The 25,324-nt window shown below is 40.0% G+C and overlaps 1 protein-coding gene across 6 annotated transcripts in view; it reads right to left on the bottom strand.

Moving 5' to 3' along the window:
* Window positions 1-25,324, bottom strand: part of plekha3 (pleckstrin homology domain containing A3) — a 42,262-nt gene that overhangs the window by 2,993 nt on the left and 13,945 nt on the right. For 3 of the 6 annotated variants that reach the window (XM_003225684.3, XM_062969132.1, XM_008118203.3), the window contains 6 exons: window positions 20,328-20,444; window positions 18,883-19,038; window positions 17,580-17,716; window positions 13,975-14,139; window positions 12,344-12,387; window positions 10,366-10,481 (listed from right to left, as the gene is read on the bottom strand). In XM_003225684.3, the coding sequence (XP_003225732.1) occupies window positions 10,366-10,481; window positions 12,344-12,387; window positions 13,975-14,139; window positions 17,580-17,716; window positions 18,883-19,038; window positions 20,328-20,444 (735 nt within the window). Of the gene's footprint in view, window positions 1-173; window positions 221-10,365; window positions 10,482-12,343; window positions 12,388-13,974; window positions 14,140-17,579; window positions 17,717-18,882; window positions 19,039-20,327; window positions 20,445-25,324 lie in introns of all 6 variants that reach the window. The other 3 variants (XM_062969133.1, XM_062969134.1, XM_062969135.1) reach the window with 2 other exon arrangements.

Below are 25,324 nucleotides of genomic sequence, written 5' to 3'. Positions count from 1 at the left end.
TACTATTACTACTACTACTACTACTAATAATAATAATAATAATAATAACAATAACAAACATGAAAATGTAAAAACTGTGATCAACAAAGAATATAGTCAAAGGGTCAGAAAAATTCTCTAAAGCAAGCTCAATGGAGGCAATACCATCAAGGCCATAAACACCTGGGCCATACCTGTCATAAGATATACTGCTGGCATCATAAACTGGATGCAGGTGGAACTGGACAATTTGGACAGAAAAACAAGAAAACTCATGACCATTCATCATTCACTGCATCCTCACAGTGATGTTGACCGGCTATATCTGCCTAGAAGGTCTGGTGACAGAGAACTTTTACAAGTAAATCAAGCAGTCGAAAAAGAAAAACATGCACTGGCAAAATATGTAAAGGAAAGTGAAGAACCTGCTTTGATTGAAGTCAATAATTGGAAACTTCTCAAAGCACAGCAGACAAAGAATCAGTACAAGAAAACTGCACTACAAACTAGAGCTGACAGCTGGCACAACAAAACATTGCATGGACAGTTTCTTGACAAAACTGAAGGAAAAGTTGATAAGGAGAAGACCTGGTTATGGCTCACCAATGGAACACTGAAGAAGGAGACAGAAGGCCTGATTATTGCAGCTCAGGAGCAAGCCATCAGAACAAATGCAATTAAGGCTAAGATAAAAGAAATCAGATAATGACTCAAAGTGCAGACTGTGCAAGGAAGCTGATGAAACCATTGATCATATCCTCAGCTGCTGTAAGAAAATTGCACAGACAGACAACAAACAGGCACAACTATGTGGCCCAAATGATTCATTGGAACTTATGCCACAAGTACCATCTGCCAGTAGTAAAGAACTGGTGGGATCACAAACCTGCAAAGGTGTGGAAAATGAACACACAAAATACTGTGGGACTGACAAAGTTTTGAAACACAATACACCAAACCTCACGGAAAAGAAAAAAGTTGGGATTATTGATGCCGCCATACCTGGTGACAGTCGAATTGATGAAAAACAACAAGAAAACCTCAACTGTTATCAGAACCTCAAAATCCAACTGCAAAGGCTCTAGCATAAACCAGTATAGGCGGTCCCAGTGGTAGTTGGCGCACTGGGTGCTGCGCCAAAAGATCTCAGCCGTCATTTGGAAATAATAGACAAAATTACGATCTGTCAACTGCAGAAGGCCACCTTACTGGGATCTGTGCGCATCATCCGAAAATACATCACACAGTCCTAGATGCTTGGGAAATGTTCAACTTGTGACTCTGTGATACGAAATCCAGCATATATATCTCTTTGCTGTGTCATACTCTGTCTTTGGGTTAATAATAATAATAATAATAATAATAATAATAATAATAATAATAAAACTTTATTTCTAGACGACCCTCTCTCCCAGAAGGGACTCAGAAGGGACTACATACCAAAAAAAAGGCAAACATTCCATGCCCAAAATAATACAAACACATCAAAAACCAAAGTAATACACAACAGTACACTTGTAGCAAAAGAATTAAAACAACATAAAATAATCCAAAAGTCATGATAACGCTAATAACATGTTTTAACATTAAAACATATACCCTGTAAGACAATTAAAATACATTAGAAATGGCTATAATAGGTGTTCACTTAAAATATGTCATAGCTGCCATGAGGTGAAGTTAGCCAGCAATCTGATGGAATTAATTTAAAGTGTCAAATAATGTATAAATGCACATTCACATGGAACAATAAAAAAGGAAAAATCAACGTTAAAAGGTAGAAGCACAAAGTTGTGACAAGGGAGCACAAAGTGAAGAGGCAGGAGCATCATTTTCTTCATTCTGGACTCATTCCAGCCTCCCTACATCTCTTGCTCTCTCTCCCTCTCTCTCTTCATAAAGCCAAACAAACCAGGAATAAAAATCACACAAAATCAACTAAGCCAAAGTTCCTCAAAGCAGACAAGATCAAAGCGGACAGTAATCTCCCAAAGTGGAAAAGAGCACGAGGCATGGAAGCTACTCTCTTGAAGTCCCAAAGGCCTGTACTCGTGCCAGCGCTCCCTCTGGCACTAGAGCTTAACTCAAAATGTTACTCTTATGTCAAAGCTAAACCTGGGCTGAACAGCTCTTAATGCAAAATGTTCTTAAGTTGGGACACTCTTAAGCAGAGTTTCTGGTGTAGTGGGATCCATCCTGTCTAACGTAGAGGCTGGGGTAGGGATAGGAAAAGGGTCTCATTATGGCTCTTTTATCCTTCAAATAAATAACAACACCAGGTATCAAATTCTAAAGAACCCTTGAAGCAACTATATGATACATTAAGACTCCTGTAACCATGGAACCCACATCTGCAATTTCACATATTCACATTTGAGTGAAAATGGTATTTCTAAAAATTTGCTGTGTCTACTGTATGCTTTCCACAGAAGTTACAAAGAATTGTGTGGGAGGACCTAACACAGGGGTCCCCAAACTTTTTAAGCAGAGGGCCGGTCCACAATCTTTCAGACTGTTGAGGGGCCGAATTATCATTTGGAAAAAAAAAACAAATTCCTATGCATATACTGCACATGTCTTATTTGTAGTGGAACAACAACAACAACAAAAGAACAATACAATATTTAAAAATGAAAACAATTTTAACCAACATAAACCTATTAGGATTTCAATGAAAAGTGTGGGCCTGCTACTGGCCAATGAGATAGTCAAGTTAATTAGGATTCTTGTTGTTGTTGTGTGCCTTCAAGTCATGTCAGACTTTGGCCGAGCCTAAGTCTAAAATTAATTATTTATTTACTGCATTTATCTACTACATTTATATCCCACCCTTCTCACCCCGAAGGGGACTCAGAGCAGCTGTATGTACATACAATATATTATATTATTAGCATAACACAATATTAGCATTATATATTACTATATTGAACAATACCACTATAGTATTATATAATATGTAATATATAACATATAATTAATATTATTATATGGTATTACTATTAGTATTATATTGCATAACATAAGATTATTATCAATATTATATGTATATACAATATATTATATTATTAAAACTATATAAACTATTATATTATAAAACTGAGGGCGGGGGCCAGGTAAATTACCTTGGAGGGCCGCATCCGGCCCCCGGGCCTTAGTTTGGGGACCCCTGACCTAACACATTCATAGAGAGGATACCTTTCTAAGAATCTCTGCCTCCTCCAAAGCAGTGTATCTCAACCTGTGCACCCCCAGGTGTTTTGGCCTAAAACTCCCAGAAACCTCAGCCAGTTTACCAGCTGTTAGGATTTCTGGCAGTTGTAGCCTGGGGTGGTCCAACCGCGAGGCGATTTAGGCACTTGCCTGTGGCCCCATCGTCCCGGGGGCGCAGTGAGGCCCCTGGGAGGATGGCGCCGCCACCCCCCCCCCCCACCCCGCCTCCTTCTCCTCCGGGCCTTCCTTCAGCCTGTGCCTGCCTGGGCTTTCTGGCGGCCACACTAGGCCTTCCAGCAGCAACGCTGGGCCTTCCGGTGCCTGCACTGGGCCTTCTGGCACCCATGCTGGGCCTTCCGGCGCCCGCACTGGGCCTTCTGGCACCCGTGTTGGGCCTTCCAGCCGGCGCAGACCCACCTGGACCTTCTGGATGGCACAGGCCCACCTTCAAGGCTTTCAGAGGTTGTGAGGTCTGTTGGAACTTGGAAGCTAGGTAAGTGGGGTTTATATATCTGTGGAAAGTATAGGGTGGGAGAAAGAGCTGTCTGTTTGAGACTAGTGTGAATGTTGCAATTGGGCAGCTTGATTAGCATGTAATGGCCTTGCAGATTCAAAGCCTGGCTGCTTCCTCCCTGGAGGCATCCTTGGTTGGGAGGTGTTAGCTGGCCCTGATTGTTTACTGTCTGCATTTCCCTTGTTTTCAGAGTGTTGTTCTTTATTTATTGTCCTGATTTTAGAGTTTTTTAATACCGGGGCCAGATTCCCTTTCTGTGGCCTTTTAATTATCTGCCTTGATCTTCTGGGTTATATGGCTGTGTGGAAGGTCCCTCAGAGCTCTTCCACACAGCCATATAATCCAGAATATCAAGGCAGAATAACCCACAATATCTGCTTTGAACTGGGTTATCGAAGTCCACACTGCCCTATATCCCTGTTCAATGTTTGGTGCTAAATTCGCAAATATAGTTATTCCTACATAACATTACCATGTATTGAACTGCTTTTTCTGTTGATTTGTTGTAAAACTTGATGTTTTGGTGCTTAATGTGTAAAATCTTAATGTAATTTGATGTTTAATAGGCTTTTCCTTAAACCCTCATTATCCAACCTTTTCGCTTATCTAACGCTTTTATTTTTCAGTGATTGGTTTGGAGGGGGGAAAATTCTGCTCACCTACACTTGAAAATTACCTAGGGCTGGCCCTGGTTGTAGGCCAAAATATCTGGGGACCCATAGCTTGAGAACCACTGCTCCAAAGCAACTCTATGAGATGCTGGGACTGGAAGTCAGGTAATTTAATGGTAATCGGTCATATCCACAGTTTCCAGTAACCACGTTTTGGCCGGAAACATATCCCCCATGGATATAAGGGTCTTACTTCTAATAGTATTCATCCCTCACTAGAAGAAGCCAAAAGAACGTTGTGATACTATGACAAACAAATATGCATTTGCTAAGGTAACAAATTTGTAGATGATAAATCAATAGAAAGAAAGAAGTTACATTTAAATATTTTTGTGAGTGAGGATATTTTTAAGGGGGGGGGTGTATTTCTCCCCATAATAATTTTATTCTTAGGCTTACTTCTAGTCTGATGAAAAAGAGAGAGGCATGAGAAGGAAAGGGAAATTAGAGGGTGAGAGGTGTCAAGGATTCCCTTCAAATAGCTGACTCTCCTCTGCATTTATCTCACCTGATTCTCCACATTAGTAAAACAAATCGTTCTTCCAAGAAAGCATGAAGTAGCCCCCTACTAACTAGATAAAGGTAAACGTTTCCCCCTGACATTAAGTCTAGTTGTGTCTGACTCTGGGGCTTGGTGCTCATCTCCATTTCTAAGCCGAAGAGCCACCGTTGTCCGTAGACACCTCCAAGGTCATGTGGCTGGCATGACTGTATGGAGTGCCATTACCTTCTCGCCGGAGCGGTACCTATCGATCTACTCACATTTGCATGTTTTTGAACTGCTACGTTGGCAGAAGCTGAGGCTAACACCGGGAGCTTACCCCACTCCCCAGATTCGAACCGCCGACCTTTCAGTCAGCAAGTTCAGCAGCTCAGCAGATTAACCCGCTGCGCCACTGGGGCTCCTCCCTACTAACTACTACTAACAAACAATACACAAAGACTTACACTTCGGCATGAAAAATTTCTGAATACAGTAAAGCACAGGCCCTGTTCCATCAATATTGTGTTTTTTATTTCACCACAACAAATACAGAATCAAAAGCTTCATTATTCCTGCACTGACCACAGAGAACTTCGTTTTGTAACACAGTTCCTGTGGATATCCTTTCTCATTAAATCACTACCATTTCTTGTGCAAGTCTTTGGAAAGTAACATTTGAATCCACTCTGAAATGCTTCAAAGGGCAAAATGCCAGGCCATTAGCACCCTATTTCATCAGTACAATGCAAGAAGCTGTGGCTACAATTATACATCTAACAGAAAGAGTGTACATCTACCACAACCTTGTGCTGAGGTCATCCTCCAAGATCTTAAGTGACTAAACTTTCTTTTCCCATGCAGTCATAAGTAGTTGCAGCTATGGAACTTCTCTGCCCATGGCTACTATACAATCTTGGCCGCCCAGGTACTTACAAGCTATCTGTAGGGAGTGGGTGGATAGTTTGCAAGGAGGTAATGAATAATGCCTTCTGCACTATCCACCAAAGAATGTGCATGCCTAACCTCAGGTTGCACATACCTATGTCACCAAAAACATTTTGCCCTTTCTGTAATCTCTGTATTCACTGTTACTCTAGCAAAGATCATGACCCTGCTCCAAGTGGGCTTCTACTTCAAGAACAGGGAACACATAATACATCTATATCTATATATCTATATCTATCTATATCTATCTATCTATATATAATAAAAGTGAATGTTTGTATGTATGTGGGTATGCGGCAGTGTATGTGGCAACTTTCTGATTGGCTACCCCTTCCACAGGCCACTGTGACCGCCACGAATGACGGACCTGGCCCAAACTTGGCACACATAACCCCCATGACCCATTCTGTCCTGGTGCCGTTTGGAGGAGGATGGACCACGGATGATGGGATTTGCAGTACTTTCAATTGCTTGGCTCCCACAGACCATGCAGCGCCCACTATTGACGGAACTGCACCAAACTTGGCAGACAGAACCCCCGTGACCCCCTTTACATTCTGGTGCAGTTTGGGGAATGCCATACCAAGGATAGTGGGACTTGCAGTAACTTCACTCACTTCCTGAGATCACTACAACTGCCACAAATGACTGATCAAGACCAAACTTGGCACACAGACCACCCATGACCCACTCTATAACCTGGTGCGGTTTGGAGAATGATGGACCATGAATGATGGGAATTACAATACCTTCACTCACTTCCAGAGACCACTGCGACCCCCACCAGTGAATGATCAAGACCAAACATGGCATACAGAGCCACAACAACCCACTCTACACCCTCGTGCAGTTTGGAGGTGGATGGACCATGGACAATGGGGCCTGCAATACCTTCACTCACTTTCTGAAAGCACTGCGACTCCCACCAACAACCAGTCAGTACCAAACTTGGCACACAGCCCCGATTACCCACTCTACATCCTGGTCCAGTTTGGAATAGTTTGGACTATGGATGATGGGACTTCCAGGAGTGTTTGTATGTGGGCATGTGGCAGCTTTCTGACTTGCTGCCACTTCCACAGGCCACTATGACCACCAAAAATGACGGACCTGGCCCAAACTTGGCACACTTAACTCCCATGATGCACTTTATGGCCTGGTTCCATTTGTGGTAGGATGGGCCACGGATGATGGGATTTGCAGTACGGACCCTGGAAGTAGTAGGAAAATTATAGCAACTGTGTTTATAGTTTTTTTTGGGGGGGGGTTGTTTTTTGTTGTTTTTTTTATTAACCATTCTTTTTCTCTCTCCCTTTTTTTTCTCCTCCTGCTCCTTCCCCTCCCCTCGTATTCCCCGCCGGACCCCCCCCCTCCTCCCCTTTCCCTAATCATCCTTAGCAGTCAATTTGGTTTTTATTGTATCAAGAAAAAGATATATATATGTTAAAGAAAATGTAACACTGTTGCTTACAAATCTTGCAATAAAAATTATTTTTTTAAAAAGATACAGGCAATCACCAATTCCTAGGTGACTTGTAAAGGGACATTAAAGCCGCTTTGGAGCCTGGTAGGGGATAGGGGTAAAGTGGACACTTACACCTAATCTGTGGCGGAAAGCAGCCATAGGTTTACATTTGGTGTACACCTAAGGCACCCCTTTGTGGGGTGAGCCAGGAACGGAAACCCTCACCTGTGTTTACGCAACCAGGGTGAGGGCAAACGGAAATGACCTTGAAACGCGGAGAGCTCTGGCTCTGTAAAATCCTTTGGACATGGGGCAGAATTCTTGGTATGTTTTCCTGACTGGTCGCCCTGGAGATGTTAAAGGTGTCTATATCCGGGGACCTGGGTGTTTTGCCCAACTTAGCTGAGGGGTATGGCCAACATACGGTATCTCATGAAAGCCTTTTTAAAAAAACATGATTTGTAAGATATCAACATACTTTCCTAAACTGTTTGTCATTTACAAATAGCAATATGTAAATATGTGAAATAATTTTCTCTCTCTCTCTCTCTCTCTCTCTCTCTCTCTCTCTCTCTCTCTTGGGCTGCTCCCACTTCTTATAAAGATCAGGAAACCTTTGTGACCCTCATAGAATTTCTCCGTGCCTGATGTTCTCATATTGAAGCTTCTCTAACAAGTACTTCTGGATGACTATCATACAGCAAGGATGGTTTTTGGAGGCTGTTCTTATATGCTTCTTTTGGGAACTGCAAAATGTTCTCAGTTATGGAAAACCAGCCTAGGCAACAACTGGCTTTGATTTGCCATCACAGGAACAAGAGCAACTGTTGAAAAGAGAGCCATCTAATGTCTGTGGTGTTTTTGGCTTAGACATTTCAGAAAAGACCCTAGAGAAGTTGTTTATTCGTGGTGCAGTGCTACTCGTCGCAGTTGTTGGTATATCTATACTCTACATTTCAGCGAAACACATGAAAAACGTTAAGGTAAGATTTATATGTATACATTATACAATGAATGGCCTGGTCCACCCATTTGAGTGTCTCACATATTTTATTTTATTTGCATATTTCTAATGAAAACGTATTTGCATTGTTCTCTACGCCTGCAAGAAGAACCTTACAAAAAGGTTACAGAACTTTTTACAGGTCTCCTCCCTGTATTGAACAGCAGACTGACACTTTGAGAAAATGTCACTTTAGTTTGTGCTTTCTATGCTTACTATCTACACATCAAGCTTCTGTTAACAGACACAAAGATAGGGAGAGGAAAACAAAATGGTCATTTTGATAAACTTCTATTTCTTTTTTCCCTTAAGCTGATACAATGATTTTGTTTTGTCATTTTTCCCAGCCCAGTCAAGCCATGACCAAGACACCATCTGCTGCAGAAGTGAAAAATGAATGGACTCAGAATAATACAAAACTGCTTGAACAGTTGGTAAAAAAAAAACACCCACAAGATCAACAAATACATGAAGTATGTCCTACGCCATGAGAGGAAAGTACTGAAATCTGAATTAAAAACAAGAAGAAAGATCTATGAAACTGATAGCGAGGAATCAATCCCAGTGTGTTTCTGCTCCGATTCTGGTCAAGAAGAAGGAAGAAGGGGAGGAAGGGGAAAGGGAAGAGCAAATAAGGGGAGAGGAGGAGGGAAAAATGAAAAAGGGATTTAGGAAAGAGAGTGAAGAAATCTACCTTGATTTCTTCACTCTCTTTCCTAAATCCCTTTTTCAATTTTTTCAACGGGAATGGGAAAAAATGGGGGGGGGGGGGTTAGTATTTGGGGAAGTAAGGGATGGGAAAGGACTGAAAAGAAAGGGGGTTGGTAAGTTTATTTTACAGTCTGATAAACTTCTATTTCTTTTTTCCCTTAAGCTGATACAATGATTTTGTTTTGTCATTTTTCCCAGCCCAGTCAGGCCATGACCAAGACACCAGCTGCTGCAGAAGTGAAAAACGAATGGACCCAGAATAATACAAAACGGCTTGAACAGTTGGTAAAAAAACACCCACAAGATCAACAAATAAGTATGTCCTACGCCATGAGAGGAAAGTACTGAAATCTGAATTAAGAACAAGAAGAAAGATCTATGAAACTGAGAGCGAAGATTCAATCCCAGTGTGTTTCTGCTCCGATTCTGGTCAAGAAGAAGGAAGAAGGGGAGAAAGGGGAAAGGGAAGGGAAAAGGGGGGGGGGGGGGAGAGGAGGAGGGAAAAATGAAAGAGAGAGAGAAGAAATCAAGGTAAACGGGGATGGGAAAGGGGAGTGGAGGGATGGTGGGGGGGAGTATTTGGGGAAGTATGGGATGGGAAAGGAGTGAAGAAAAAGGGGGTAGGTAAGTTTATTTTGCAGTCTGTTTATAAAGATCCTGGTCGTTTTAGATTTACTATAATTAGAGTCCTTATCTTTTCTTTGGTCAATAATCTATATCTATATTATCTATCTATATAATAAAATAAAAGATAATAAAAGTCAATGTTTGTATGTGGGTATGTTTGTATATTTCTGTGTATGTGGCAGCTTTCTGATTGTCCGCCACTTCCGCAGGTCACTGTGACTGCCAGGAATGATGGACCTGGCCCAAACTTAGCACACATAACCCCCATGATGCACTTTACCGCCTGGTGTCATCTGGGGTAGGATGGACCACAGATGATGGGATTTGCAGTACTTTCAATTGCTTCAAATTCCACAGACCACTGTGCTGCCCACCAGTGATGGAATTGGACCAAATTTGGCAGGCAGAACCCCCGTGACCCCCTTTATGTCCTCCTGCGGGGGACAATGGACCAAGGATGATAGGATTTACAGTACCTTCATTCGCTTCCTGAGACCACTGAAACCCCCACCAATGACTGATCAAGACCAAACTTTACACATAGAGCCACCATGACTCACTCTACATCCTGGTGCTGTTTGGAGGGGGACGGTCCATCGACGATGGGACTTGCATATGGGAGTTGTAGTTCACCCCCACTCACTGAACCCAGCTGACATTTGATCTAGACTACACTTGGAACACAGGCAAACAATGCCTTTCTCAAATGACCTGGGCACCACCAGGTCCCCAAACTAGTATATAAATATAACTTACTGTCTGTATCTTCAAGGGGAATATCTATAGATGGTCCTGCATCAGACACGGCTCTTCTACATTTTTGTGACAATCGATGGGAAGATGAAATTGGTTCTTTCGTGAAATGACCACTCCTAAAAAAAATGCAACAGTCACACATTTTACTAAAGGCTTTAAAGACTTGTTATTCTCTTGTTAATTAAGCTCATTCTACTATTGCATATCATTTATTTGATACATAACAGAATGTTTCTCAAATATACTGCAGAAAAAATTGATGAGACAGAGGAAGAATGCCTATAGTCATTTTGCTGAGGGCCTAATAGTTACTGCATTCAATTACTGGATAGAAACATCTTAGGATTCAAGATTATTTGATACTAGATGGGGCAGGAGGCGATTTCTAAAGAGATCCTTTCCTCCCCGGTTACAATTTGGACAAAACATACATTACAGTTTGTCTTGGTGAAGTAAATATCGCACTGGCATGAACACCTTTTTCTCCAAACTGCAATATTAGAATAAAGAATGATATTTTCATTGCAGCTGGGGATATTAGAAAAAAAGCCTTCCTAAAAAGCTGTAGTCCCACTGAATCTGCCTAGCCCAGCCACCCAAACAAACACACAAAGTACTGAAAACATTTTTAAATTCCCATGTACACATATTTGCCTTGAGTCCCTTTCAGGGTAGAGAAAGGTGTGGTAGAAATGTCATAAATAAATAAATAAATAAGCGACAGCTCTAACATGATCCATAGATTAAGTTGCCAGCCCTACATAAAAGGGCTGATAGTGGAGTGGAGTATGTAGGTATATGGAGAAACCTTGTCCTAAGCATTACTCTGCTCAACCAAACTGCCTTGAGGGATAACTGGATGACTCACTGCCAATCACACAGTTCTGTGATGAAAAACTTTTTTCAATATTATAGATGTTTTTTAATGTGCGAGTATTTTTGGTTACAGAATTCAAAAAGCACAAAAACAATGCCATACCCTCCACAGTTCTCTACCGAATTGTTGAACTTCCAATCATTCTCTCTCAGGACTGACAATTCAGTTGTTAACTTAGTTTTGATTACACTATGTAACAAAATTTGAAACATTTTCTGTTCCTGGTTTGAAAGTGTTATTTCCTATGTAATTGTGCAGTACTTTGAAAGTAATTGTTATACTTCAGAAACATCGTTTTTGTGGCTGAGGGTAGTACTATTATTTCCTTCAGTCTAGGCACTTCATTTGTAATTTTCCCTAATGAAAATAAGGAAACCTTTGTGCAGTTTAATAAACTTTTTCCATGTTTTATGATAAAACCAATTAGGAAATGACAGGAACAAAAATCATGTTACACAGTTATCTATGTTATCTTTTAGTGCTTTTGAACTGATTTTTTGTGTTTCATATCAAGGAATTAAAGTGTATTGAAAGTCTATTAGAAGATTTCAGCTTTTTTACTGTTTATTCCAAAAAGGCATCTTAGCCACACATTAGAAAATAAAAATATCAAAGCAAGTTCTAAAAAAAGATCACATCTAAGATCATTTTTCAATCTAGAATTTCAAATTCCTAAAAAAAAACCCCACCAGCATGTTGTTTTAATGGTCCTTGATTTTGCAGGCCTCTGGATCAACGCATAAGGGAATGTTGAATGATTACATGTAATTACTACTCTTCTAATTCCCAGGTATTAAAACAGCAATATTTTCAGGTGGATTTGTAAGGGGAATATGAATACTCACATATTAACTTTTCATTATATTGCATATAATTAGGTAAACAAAAATACATTTTCCCATCACAAAACACACTGCAGTGGGACTACATGTGGGCAACATACTGTGAATCACTTTTGGCAGAGATAAAATGTCGATAATGTGAGGGACATTACAAAACATTTCTTATACCATTTCTTTGGTTCTCACACTTTGGAAATATGCATATTCTCTCTCTCTCTCTCTCTCTCTCTCTCTCTCTCTCTCTCTCTCTTTGGCTTACCTTTCAGGATAACAAGTACCTGGGTGGCTAACAGAACGTTTCATCTAAAGAATAATTTAAGAAATAAAACAAGTTATTATACAGTCCCTGAATGTTTACATGACAGTTTGTAGTTTTTGAAGAATGTAATTGAATACTATTATACAGACATGCATGTACACAAATTACATTTTATTTCCTCCAAATTCTGAACATAGCTGAACAGCAGCTACACTGATCTTTGATGCTGCTCTCAATATTCTGTTTAACAGTTACAAGGAGTCCCTTAAAAAGCATATGCTATGAGGACAAAACAATATTTTGGATAATCAAAGCAGGGATTAGCAACTTTGAGATTTTATTGCATTGCAACATCTATCTGCTTTGGTGAGCGTAGCTAATAGTGACAAGAGAGAAGCACAAGTTGCCTATCGTCAGAGTGTGTCTACACTGTACAATTAATGCACTTTGACACCACTTTAACTGCCATGGCTCAATGCTATGGAATCTTGGAAGCTGTAGTACCAGGACTCTTTGGAAGGGAAGGCTAAAAACTTTGCAAAACTGTAACTCCCATGAATCCACAGCATTGAGCCATGGCTGTCAAACTGCATTCATTAATTCTACAACATAGATGCACTCTATGTTAGTGCCTTTGGATTGGATCCAGTATTTGCTGTCATTGAAGAATGGCTTTTCCATCCATGGAAGGCTTTTGAAACCAGCAGAAGAGAAAAAGGAGACAATTTTGGCTGGCTCCCCTTTCAGATCTCAGAGTACCACAAGGAACAGCAGTGAGACTAGAGAAGTGATCATGTCTCCTCTCATGCAATTTCATCAACAGGAGCATCCCGGCTGCAACTCTGCTCAATGGATGCTTCTTTGGCAGAAGCAAAGACTTAATTCAAGCCAGTGGTCTCCACTGCAATATGAGCCAAAGAAGGAAAAGCTCTGTGAAGATTTGTTTCTTGCAGAGTTCATTCATGCTTTTCTAGTGCTTCCCTGTAGACATGCTGTTAAAGGCTTTAACACATGGCTGGTGCACACTATTTTCCACTGACTATTCAGCCCCATTCCCAAATGACTTTAATTTGATTTTACAAAACAATCCTAAACCAATATGTTAGGATATCTAATGGTTAGGATATTTGGAGTTGAGGAAATTCAAGTTCGAGTTCCTACTCAAGACACAAAACTTTCTGTGAGACTTTCACCTATCAGCCTAACACATCTCGTGATGTTTTTGGAATGCTAAAACTACAAAGGGATCCTAGATGCTGGTCTGGCCTTATTTAAGAAAGGGTAGGATAAAAATATGTAATAAATAATAAGCATGCTTTGTTCACAGATGCATTTGAGTTTATTGGCCACTAATGGGTTTATTATCAAGTACGTGAAAAAGTGCAAGTTTCCCATCAGATGTTGATGGCACCAGATATTTCCAAACACATACATTTAAAATGTAGTGCGTGAAACCAATCTTACTTCCCAGTAAATACTACAGCTTGTTGTTATTCTTAGAAAAAGATCAATTCCTTGACTTTAGTTGGCTACGTTGTGCTGGTAGAACCTAGGCATCTGACTTTAGCCCACCATTCCCTCCCAAACCTCCTCAAGCCCCCAGGAAAATATGATGCAAAAGAATGTCCAACCATCTGTACAGGTGAAGGTGACACAGGAGAAACTAAGGGGTCAGGATGAGGCAGCTGAAACATCTCTGGCTTAAACTTGGCATTTGCTATTTTCACACATTCTTCAAGTGTCGTGATAAATGTGTCACAAGTGGCACTGAGCAAGGAAGAAGCTTCATTCATATTCTGAAAGCAAAAGGAAGACAAACACACATCAGTAACGGCCTTAAATAACCATGAAATAATCTTAGGCTCGTTGCCTGATAAAGCTTTCTGGCTAAAGCAAAAGCTGTTTAATCCTCAATTCAACTGATCAAGGAATCAGTCTTTAAAAAACTGCCAGTCTGTGTAATATTCCCCATGCTTGGAAATTTAGGATGACTTTGATAGATAGTAAAGGTAAAGGTTTTCCCTTGGCATTAAGTCCAGTTGTGTCCGACTCCTGGGGTTGGTGCTCATCTCCATTTCTAAGCTGAAGAGCCGGCATTGTCCACAGACACCTCCAAGGTCATGTGGCTGGCATGACTGCATGGAGCGCCCTTACCTTCCCGCCGGAGCGGTGCCTATCGATCTACTCACATTTGCATGTTTTTGAACTGCTACGGTGGCAGAAGATGGGGCTAAAAGCAGGCGCTCACTCCGCTCCCCGGATTCGAACCTGCAACCTTTCGGTCCACAAGTTCAGAAGCTCATTGCTTTAATGTGCTGAACTACCGGAGGCCCTAATAGATATGGAAGTATTTTTAGGAGCTCTTGTAGAATCTTTGAGAGAAAAAGAAGTGAGTAGCATAAGCTTTGATAGATTTAAGTCTACTTCATAGATGGAGTAAAGTGCCTAGGAGCAGACCTTTTTAAGCAGGCCACATGTGCAAATAGACATAAAAAGGCAAAACTTGTGTTCTGTTTTAATGATAGTCATTGGGGGGAAAAAAGCAAGAAGAAAGATGCTGCCTAAAGCCTAAGTGTAGCTAACTATATAAATAGTGGAAGGAGTTATTAAAATGATGTGATGCTGACTGGGAACCAAAATGGAGATGTGATAAATTGGCCAGAACTTATTTATTTATTTACAGTATTTATATTCCACCCATCTCACTCCGAAGGGGACTCAGGACAGATTACAATGAACATATATATGGCAAACATTCAATGCCATCAGACAAACAACATACAGCATAGACACACACAGAGGCAATTTTAACATTTCCAGCTTCATGAGAGTATGCTCGATTCCGGCCACAGGGGGAGCTGTTGCTTCATCATCCACAAGTGACACTGAGTGCTGTACTTCCTCATTCCTTTCCACATGCTGCTGTCAGTTTTATGGTGTTGTAAATTAGTTAAATTAGCCTCCCGCATAAAGCATACCTAAATGTCCTAGTTGACAGATGCAACTGTCTTTCGGGCTGCTTAGGTAAACAGCAAGCCCGGCTATTTAATGGTCGGGGGCTTAACCCGACCCAGGCTTCAAACTCATGACCTTTCGGTCAGTAGTTATTTATTGCAGCTGGTTACTAGCCAGCTGTGCCACAGCCAGGCCCTTATGAGATTATAATGTTAATTAATGTTACCATTCACACATGCAGCCTGCTCATAAAGGTCTGTTCCTAGGGACGTCACTGCAGGCATCTGATGATGAAATCTACAAAGCTTATACTAACAACTTCTTCCACTCAGGCCCTTTCTACACTGTCGTATATTCCAGGATCCGATCCCAGATGATCTACTTTGAACTGGATTATATGAGTCTCTGCTGCCAGATAATCTGGGATAAGCAGATAATCTGGGATCAGATCCTGGGATATAGGGCAATGTAGAAGGGGCCTCAAGTCTCAAAGGTGCTGCAAGATATCTCTGTATACTGCCCCATACTAACACAAGTATGTCTTTGAATCGAGTATTTCTATACACAGGGATTGCCCACAGTACCTGAGATGTTTCGTCAGGCTATTATTTTACAATGGAAAAGAATCAACTCTGAAGTTATGATTTCATAGTTACAATTTGTCTCCTGATCCAACCCCCGAAAATCCACCTAAAAATTAGGCATACCCATCAATTCACATCCGTAGGATGGCCACTCATATCATTGAGTCACAGAGCAACTAACTGTAACTAACAAGCTGAAGGGGGCTGGATGCATCACCCTTCAGTACCCTGCTCACCAGTACTGTAGAATTCTTGCCGTTAGTGCAGCTGCCTGGCTTTTATAGTCGGTTTTAAGGGGGTATGTGCCATCAAAGCAATTGTGCCACAATCATAAATGTGACCAGAAACATTTGCAAGGTCATAAATCTAGATGACATATTGTAAATACTGAAAAGCATATCCGGTCACTCACTTTTTTAAAAAAATAATTAAAACATTTTAATAAGTTACAGGCCAAGGAGCTGAAATTTGCACTACAACATGTGCCCCAGTCTTTCACTCTTGTAGTTTCATTTGTTTTTTACTCTTTCATTTTTCACTGAATGCATTGTTTTATTCTTAAGCAACCAGCAAAAAATCAAAGAAATAACTATTTAAATGTTTTAAATCCTGTTTTTATAATACAGTAAAATGGTTACGGAGCCCCCTGTAGTGCAGTGGGTTCAACCACTGAGTTGCTGAACTTTCTGACCAAAAGGCTGGTGGGTTGAATCCAGGGAGCGGAGTGAGCTGTTAGCCCCAGCTTCTGCCAACCTAGCAGTTTGAAAACATGCAAATGTGAGTAGATCAATAGGTACCACTCCAATGGGAAGGTAACGGTGTTCTATGCAGTCATGCGTCTATGGACAACGCCGGCTCTTTGGCTTAGAAATAGAGATGAGCAGCAACCCCCAGAGTTGGACACAACTAGACGTAATGTCAGGGGAAAACCTTTACCTTTGCCTTTACCTTTACTAGAATGGTTACATGAAGTTAGGTTTGTCTTTATTTAACTTAATTTGCTTTTAATTATTGTATTTTAATACTAATATCAAGTCAATACAAAGTTTATGGAATGCTATAGTATGGGATAAAGTATGAGTTAGGCCTAGTTTTAATCACAACTCTCAAGCAACCAGAAATTACCAGAACCTCAATGCTGGTTTACATAGCTGATACGTAGTTAAGGGCAAAAGAAAGCTTCACCACCACTCCCAAGAAGTTTGCCCTCACACATATGACATTTTCCTTCCATCCACATGTCTTTAGCAATACAATAACTTAAAACTTCAATTGGGCATTTGTAAATTCAGTTTAGACAGCAAAAGAAAAAGTAAAAAGTTACCAAGGAAATGTAAAAACAGCAAATGTAACAATTCATAGTGGTCAGTGTTGCCCTATTTGCAATGGTAGAAACCTGGAGATTGCAGGAAAATTACACTGGGGAGCATAATTTTTATTGAGAGCGATTACGCCCTCATTTTCTCCTGCCACTTAGCGACATCTCTCATCGATTTGCATATAGGAGGCTTCCACAGACTTAGGCGATTCCTAAAATTAGCAGAAGGAAATCCTAGAAAAACTGTGTTGCTGTACTTGACAATCTCATCGGTATATCATGACATTGAAGCAGATTCCCCAAAGCAAGAAAGGGAGCATCATTTGCTTTGTTCAATGGGAAATAAAAGCTTCTCAAGAGAAAATAAATAGGCTGATACCTCCACAGTAGGTGACGAACTATTCTTATCGTGGTGAACATATTCTTGTATTGTATGGACCTGCTGCATTAGAAGGTCACAGTAGAGACGAAGTTCGGACATTTTGGTTTTCAGAGATTCACTGGTTTCGTTTGTTTCTGCAAGAGTAGCATAGCAAAGTTTTCCATTCAAGTGTAGGAGTTTCTCTCACGTTGCAAATATTTACTTTCTTTAAAACAAAAAAGACTCAGTCCTGAACTTTCTACAAGGTGAGAAGCATCAATTTTTCTCCGTCAGTTTCCAACCTTAGCTCTTGTTTTACCAAATATCTGCACATCCCACCAAGAGATTGGTGGTGATTTCTACTCATTAGCTCTACCATCCTGATCCCACAACAGGTAAATTGTTTTTGAATGTTTTAAAAGTATATCAAGGGGAAGTATGTGAGGGGAAGTCATAGGGAGGAGGGAGCAAGCTTGTTTTCTGCTACCCTGGAGACTAGGATGCAGAACAACGGCTTCAAACTACAGGAAAGGAGATTCCGCCTGAACATCAGGAAGAACTTCCTCACTGTGAGAGCTGTTCAGCAGTGGAACTCTCTGTCCCAAAGTGTGGTGAAGGCTCCTTTTTTGGAGGCTTTTAAGCAGAGGCAGGATGGCCATCTGTCAGAGGTGCTTTGCATGCAATTTTCCTGCTTCTTACAAGGGGGTTGGACTGGATGGCCCACGAGGTCTCTTCCAACTCTATGATTCTATGATTCTAAGGGGTTTCAGGATCACATCACTATTTACCCAATGTGCACATTCAATACCAATGCAAGGTGCCCAATGAATTTTAAATCATATCCATATACAATATGGAACCGGTACCCATGGTTTAACTTTCCATATCCAACAAAATATACCCTCTCTAGGAATTTTCTACATCCTTCAGGTGATTCAATGGTATACTTCCACCAAAATTACCAGAGTCTTATTGGAGGACCTAAAAATTCTAGAGGATTTTTCTAGGTGCTCCCTCAAGATTCTGTGATAACTCCCAGCAGAAGTTGTTTTTTATAGGAAGATTCTCTATTATCTACAGTTTCCTAGAATCAAAGAGTTGGAAGAGACCTCATGGGCCATCCAGTACAACCCCCTGCCAAGGAGCAGGAAAATCGCATTCAAAGCACCACGAACAGATGGCCACCCAGCCCCAGTGGTAGTGTTTCTAACAGCAAATAAATAAATGAACAAATAAATAAATAAAGTTAGTATTTCACATGGTAGCAATATTGACTAATAACTACCCAGACTGGGTTAATTTAGAAAATGTGAGCAAATACCTTTTTCCTTTTTTGTTTTGGTGTCTGTCAAGCAGGCTTTTGAGCTCCCCAACGCTACTAGCCACCTCTGTCGTTCAGCTGCATTAACAGCTTTCATGTAAAAGTGCTGCTCTCCTGGGATGATTAACTCCATCCTTGTGCTATCTGTTGGGTGCACTTTGGCAAGACAAGAAAAAATAAAGTAGAAGAACAAAATTTTGAAACGTGGTCAAAAAAAACATAGCTAGTTTGCCCAGTCACAATTGGATTACTTCAAGCTATTTATTATATTCATTGTTTTGCTTTAACTGACATGGACATTCCCATTTGCCTGGGATCCTTAGATGGGAATAAACTATCCCCAAGAGTTCTCTAGGAATTGCATCTCAAGGTATCTGATGTGGAGGACTGGTATTTTCCCGATGCATCCCAGGATTGGCACTGCATTTATGCTCACGACTGAGCAGCACTGCTCTAGAACTTTATTAGTAGTTACCAAATAATGCCTGGTCCTTAGGAAACCCCTTGCTGCTCTACAGAAAACCTTGCAGCTGAAAACAGACACCTACAAGTCCAGCACTGCATTTGAATCTCTACGTTTCAAATCAAAATGACTATAGATCTATGGATGAATAGCATTTTCCTTTTTTATCTACTTAATTATTGCTGAGATGTCAACCATACTGAAAAGATAAGTAACTGTAGTTTCTTTTGTCCCACTCATGTACATTACAGAATGTATCAAGTAGGTTTATCAACAGCTAAAATGATGCTGATACTAAAATTTTCCATTTTTTCAAGACCTCCCTATCAGGTTCTGAAGTGCCAAAAGGCACTGAGTCCATATACACAAGTGATAATTGAACAAGTGAAAATTCTTGCAACAAAAAAGAAAAGTCGGGCTTCTGAACAGTAACTTGTCCAAAGTAACTTTATCCCCACAATCTGCATCAATCAAAAGTCCCCTGGATTAAAAAAAAAAAACCAACTGCAATTTCTATGATATTTCAAGGCTCCAAACACTTCTATTTCTGCCAAAGAGATTCTCAGTGCTGGGGGTGGGAGAGGGAATGAAAATCTGCTCCCAACATCTTGGAGAAAATTGCAGAAATCATGTCCCCCACTACCATCACCCTCCACTTTTTAATCATCCTTTGTCGCCATTGGGGAGTCAGAGTAGTGATCTATTTACCTAAAGTGTATCCAAAGTTGGGTAGTGAACTAGGCATTGGACTATAACTCTGGAAACCAAGATTCAACTCCATGCTCAACCATGGAAACCCACTGGGTGACTTCAGTGAGTCCCACACTCTCACCCCAGGAAACCTTGTGATAGGTTCACCTTAAGGCTACCATAAATTGGAAATGACTTGAAAGCAAACAACAACAACAACAACTTAACAATAGTATATCTACACTTGAAGCCAAAATGCACACTTAACCCAAAGACTTATTGTGAGTCTTACCTTTGATTTCACACACGGCCATCTTTATGCTTCCTTTGCTACCTTTACAAACATCATCCTGTGAATCGTAGTAAGACAATATCCCATTATCTAGAACAAACCAACGAGGCTGCCAACCTAAAGCAAAAAGAGAACACAGCATAAGTTTCTTGTTATAAGTGTAATATCACACAAACAATAGCACTGTACACACGTAAATCGGAGAGGTTAACTGCAGCATATTTGGTGGACAATTTAGATGCAAAAGAACCTACTGTGAGCTGGAATAACCAAAGCCTCACTTCTAGTTGAATGCATAAAATCAAAAAAATGTACAGTTAGGAATTGTGGGAGTTGAAGTCCAAAACACCTCTATGGCCAATGTCTGCCCATGTGAGATCTATACTTGTAGACATGCTGTGAAAGAATTAATTCATTCATCAGTCAGAAAGGCAAGTGATTTGACTAGTGCAATACATTTACTCTAGTTCATATCAATTAAATAGTTTATTGTACAACCCCAAGGCCATGACAAATCGCTACAGGTACAGATAACTGCCCTGAGTCCCCTCGGGGAGACAGGGTGGATTATAAATAAAGTAATATTATTATTTACTCTAGTTGAAAATAACAATAGGTTTTAGAGCAATATGTAATTTCTTAAATGTCGATCAATTAGACAACGCCAGCAATATACTGAGTACTATATCCAATGTGATAGCTATTCACAGTATAGCAAAATTCAGAATGATTGCAGGAAATGTGCCATTCTCAGACTCCTGAGAATGCCAATACTGTTCCAAATTTTGCTATAAAAACCCTCAGATATTATTTTCAAGATACTTCTAGAGCTGCAGGAGGAAAAGAAGAAAAGGCCACTATAAAATACCAGTAATAAAATGCACAACTACTGTTAGGAAACCAAATTCGATTAAGGTTGGAAGGCTTCAATACTAATTTACTCAAGAAGCTACAAATAGCAAATGTTTTGTGTGGCATTTTATTCCACAGTCTACTATTAAATAAAAAAATCATTAATAGAACATCAAATTATATACACAAGAACTGCCCTCACTGCAGATAAATGTTTAGTCTTCTATCTGTTTTTGTTTTGTATTTCTTTGTTTTTCATTATCATAATCTCATCCACACTAAATCCAGGTAATTTGAAATCACAGAAAGGGCATATCTAAGGAAAAGATGTAATGTTGGTAAATTCCAATATCCAAAATACTCCAAAATGTGAAATTGTCCATATGGATGTTTGAGATTCTGACACCTTTGGTTCCTAAAGGTTCATTGTAAACCATTTTTGTTTCATGCACAAAATCAGTGACAAGTATTGTGTATGAAATTATCCTTCAGGCTCTGTGTATAAGGTATGTATGAAACACAAATGAATTTTGTGTTTAAATTTGGATCCCATCTCCAAAATATCTCATTATGTGCAAATACAGGTATTCTAAAATCCATATATATAAAAAATCCAAAACACTTCTGAGCCCAAGAATGTCTGAAAAGCGAATCAGCCTGAACTATCGTGTTTGTTTTTTTGTTTTTTTGCCACTGACAAGGCTGAACTGGTCTACATTTCAAAGGATGACTTATGAAGTATATATTATATTGGTAAAAGAAGATTGCAAGACAAACCAATATTCAAGTTCAAACACAAATGTTGTTGTTTACTGAGCTCAGACAGAATCCACACAAAAATAATACAGCTCTGCTGCAATTGCAAGGACCACACAATATTAGGGAATTGTATCATTCGCTGTTTCACAGTTTTTCAATAAATAAAAGAATATTATAAATCATAAAAAATTATAATTTACAGCCTAAGGAAGGGAGGAAGAAGAAGCTGAAGGGAGAGAAAAGGAGCCCAAGAGGCAACGGGAGGAGAAGGAGGCGATTTATCAACACACGATTGGTTGCTAAAGACTTAAAATAGTGTACAACTACTAAAATAATGTATAAATATTACAATAAATATAGCGTCCCTACTCCGTGGATTTTCACTTATTGCGTGTGGTCCTAGAACGCAAGCCCCACGATAAGTGAGGGAACACTGTATTTCCTCCACAACAGACATCCCAGTGTTTCTGACTCTCAGTGTGAAATTTGCATGACTTGCTCACTGCTTCTCCCTTTCTTTTCTATGGCATACAGCAAACAGAGGGGTTGATGATCAGCAACTGAACATATTAGAGAGGTTTGTGGAGATTTATAAGAGTTGTAGATACTGGGATGTATAATTCACCTGCAATCTAAGAGCACTCTGAACTCCACCAACGATGGACCTGGAACAAACTTGGCACACAGAACCCCATGACCAACAAAAACTACTGGAGGTCTTTAGAGGGATTGATAGGAGTTGTAGTTCACCTACATCCAGAGTGCATTATGAACTCAAATAATGATGGATCTGGACCACACTTGGCATGCATACCCATTATGCCCAAATTGGAATACTGGTGGATCTTGAGGGGAATTGGCCTGGACATTTTGGAGTTGTAGGTACTGGGATTAATAATTCACCTACAATCAATGAGCACTCTGAACTCCACCAAAGATGGAATTGGACTAAACTTGGCACACAGAGCCCCCATGACAAGCAAAATATACAGGAGGTCTTTGTAGGAAATTCACCTTGATTTGTGGAAGTTGTAGTTCACCTACATCCAGAGAGCACTGTGAACTCAAACACCGATGATCTGGACCAAATTTGGAACACGTACCTGGTATGCCGAAAATTGATTACTGGAGGGGTATGGGGGGAACTGACCTTCCTTTCTGGGAGTTGTAATTCACCCACAACCAGGGAAACTGGGAACTCCACCAATAATGGACCTGGACCAAACTTGGCACACAGAACTCCCATGGCTAACTCAACGTACTGGAGGGGTTTGAAGGGACTGACTCACTATAGTGGGAGTTGTAGTTTACCCTACAGCCAGAGAGCACACTGACCCCCCCCCCCCCACCCCAAATGGTGCATCTAGAGCAAACTTGCCCAACATAACAAACTTTAAGTACTGATGGAGCTTCTTGGGGTTAACTTGGCATGATGTCAGTTGTAGTTCACCCACAACCTTATGCATTTTGTACAATTTAAAAAATTACTTTTTCAAATAACCTGGGCAATGCCGGGTACCCAAGCTAGTTTAAAATATTACGTACAAAATTACCTTCAGAAAATATGTATAGTGAAACATAAATGAATTTCATAAATGGATCTCACAACCAAGAAGTCATCTATAGACAAGTATTCCCAAAATCCAAAAAAATGAAATATAGAACTCTTCTGGTCCCAAGCCCTTTACAGGAGAAATACCCAACCTGTATTCACATATTAGAAAATCCTTAATACTCAGTTTACGCTTGCTTTCTTGAAACGGCCAGGAGTTATCTTTGGATAGCAAGAGAAACAAGAGAAAGTTTGAATATAAATCAATAAAATAAAGTACAGTAGATTGTTTTCTACCCTAAATATTTACAATTTAAAAACTATATTAGCATTAAATTAGCATTGTGCCACATGTGGCAAAAAGCTATCCCTAGTGAATCTGGTAAGTCCATATGGCAAATAATTTTCTTTCAGTTCATTTTTTAAAAAGAATTTACCAATATTCAGAAGTGTCACCATGTTCAGAACAAATTGGATATGTGAGAAAGCAAAATTGAAAAATTCTCCCATTCTAGAAAGAATATGTGGTGAGAACTGGATTTTTATTTAAAAGACTGCTGTTTAAAAGGTTTCACAGAAAAGTTCTATATCTTGTAGACAGAAAAATCTAAATCTGTATAATACAGTCATATTAAGTGCCTGCTTCTGCAAAGATATCCATGTATAATGTATGTCATGTCATGCTAATGTGCTGAAAATTAAATTCTTCTCCATCACAGATGTCACTGTATTGGAAACTGGATAAAATGAAGGATAACAGTCCCTTAGGAAACCCTTTAAAATGAAATGGAACCGTTTAACCATTCTCCAAATACTGTATATCAATTTTCTTCCTTTTGCAATGTGATGCAACTTCAAGTCCTCTCTCTCTCTCTCTCTCTCTCTCTCTCTCTCTCTCTCTCTCTCTCTCTCTCTCTTTCTCTCTCTTATAAACTTCCCAGAAGTGGTATCTGCCACTATCTTTATGTACAGACTTGTTTACTTCACCGAGCTATCTGATGTTAAAGGCAAAGGAGCCATATTTAAAGCACATGCAAACAAAATACAGGTTTAAATATGCCTTTCGGGGACCATATATATTGAGTAAAAGCTCTCTTGTGAAATACAGCTAATGAGAGATAATAAAAAGAGATGAGGTGATCTCTAGGTAGGTGGTTGTTACGTCTAAAAGAAAGCCTTCCACTGTGTTTATTCCAAGGGAGGTTAGGCTGAGTCCTTCCCTGTTCTTCCGCTAGTAGACAAGAATACTCTAACCAAGAAGCCTGGCTTCCTGCACCCATCGGGAGTGCTTAGATTGTGTGGCAGAATGGGGTTGGGCTGGATGGTCATTGGGGTCTCTTCCAACTTTATGATTCTATTATTCTAATCCAATCAGGTACAAACTTTCTTTTCAAATGTTTTGATGACCAGTAGTACTTAGTTTGGATTACTTTATTTTATGTTGTTAACTCTGTAGTACTATACTTGGTTTGAATTACGGTACATTATAGTTGTTAACTTGTTTTACTAATTTTATCACTAATCCACTGGGTCCCACTGGTGCCAAAAGGTGGAGCATAAATCTAGCAAACAGATGTCTAAAAAAGACAGACTTTAGACAATAAAGTCCTCATGTGGTGCAGTGGCTTCAGCATTGAAGCAGGTGGACATAGCACTAAACGAAACATGCAGAATAATCACAGGATGCCTTAAACCTACACCTGTTGATAAACTCTACAAGTTAGCTGGCATTGCCCCTCCTGACGTGCGACGGGAAGTTGCTGCTAACGGTGAGAGAAATAAGGTTGAACACTGTGAAAGCCACCCTCTGCATGACTATCAGCCTCCTCCCACC

This window comes from Anolis carolinensis, chromosome 1, assembly GCF_035594765.1.
Source record: "Anolis carolinensis isolate JA03-04 chromosome 1, rAnoCar3.1.pri, whole genome shotgun sequence".
Classification (NCBI taxonomy): domain Eukaryota; kingdom Metazoa; phylum Chordata; class Lepidosauria; order Squamata; family Dactyloidae; genus Anolis; species Anolis carolinensis.
Note: the sequence above shows the minus strand (reverse complement) of the source record. Positions and strands in the feature narration are given on the sequence as shown.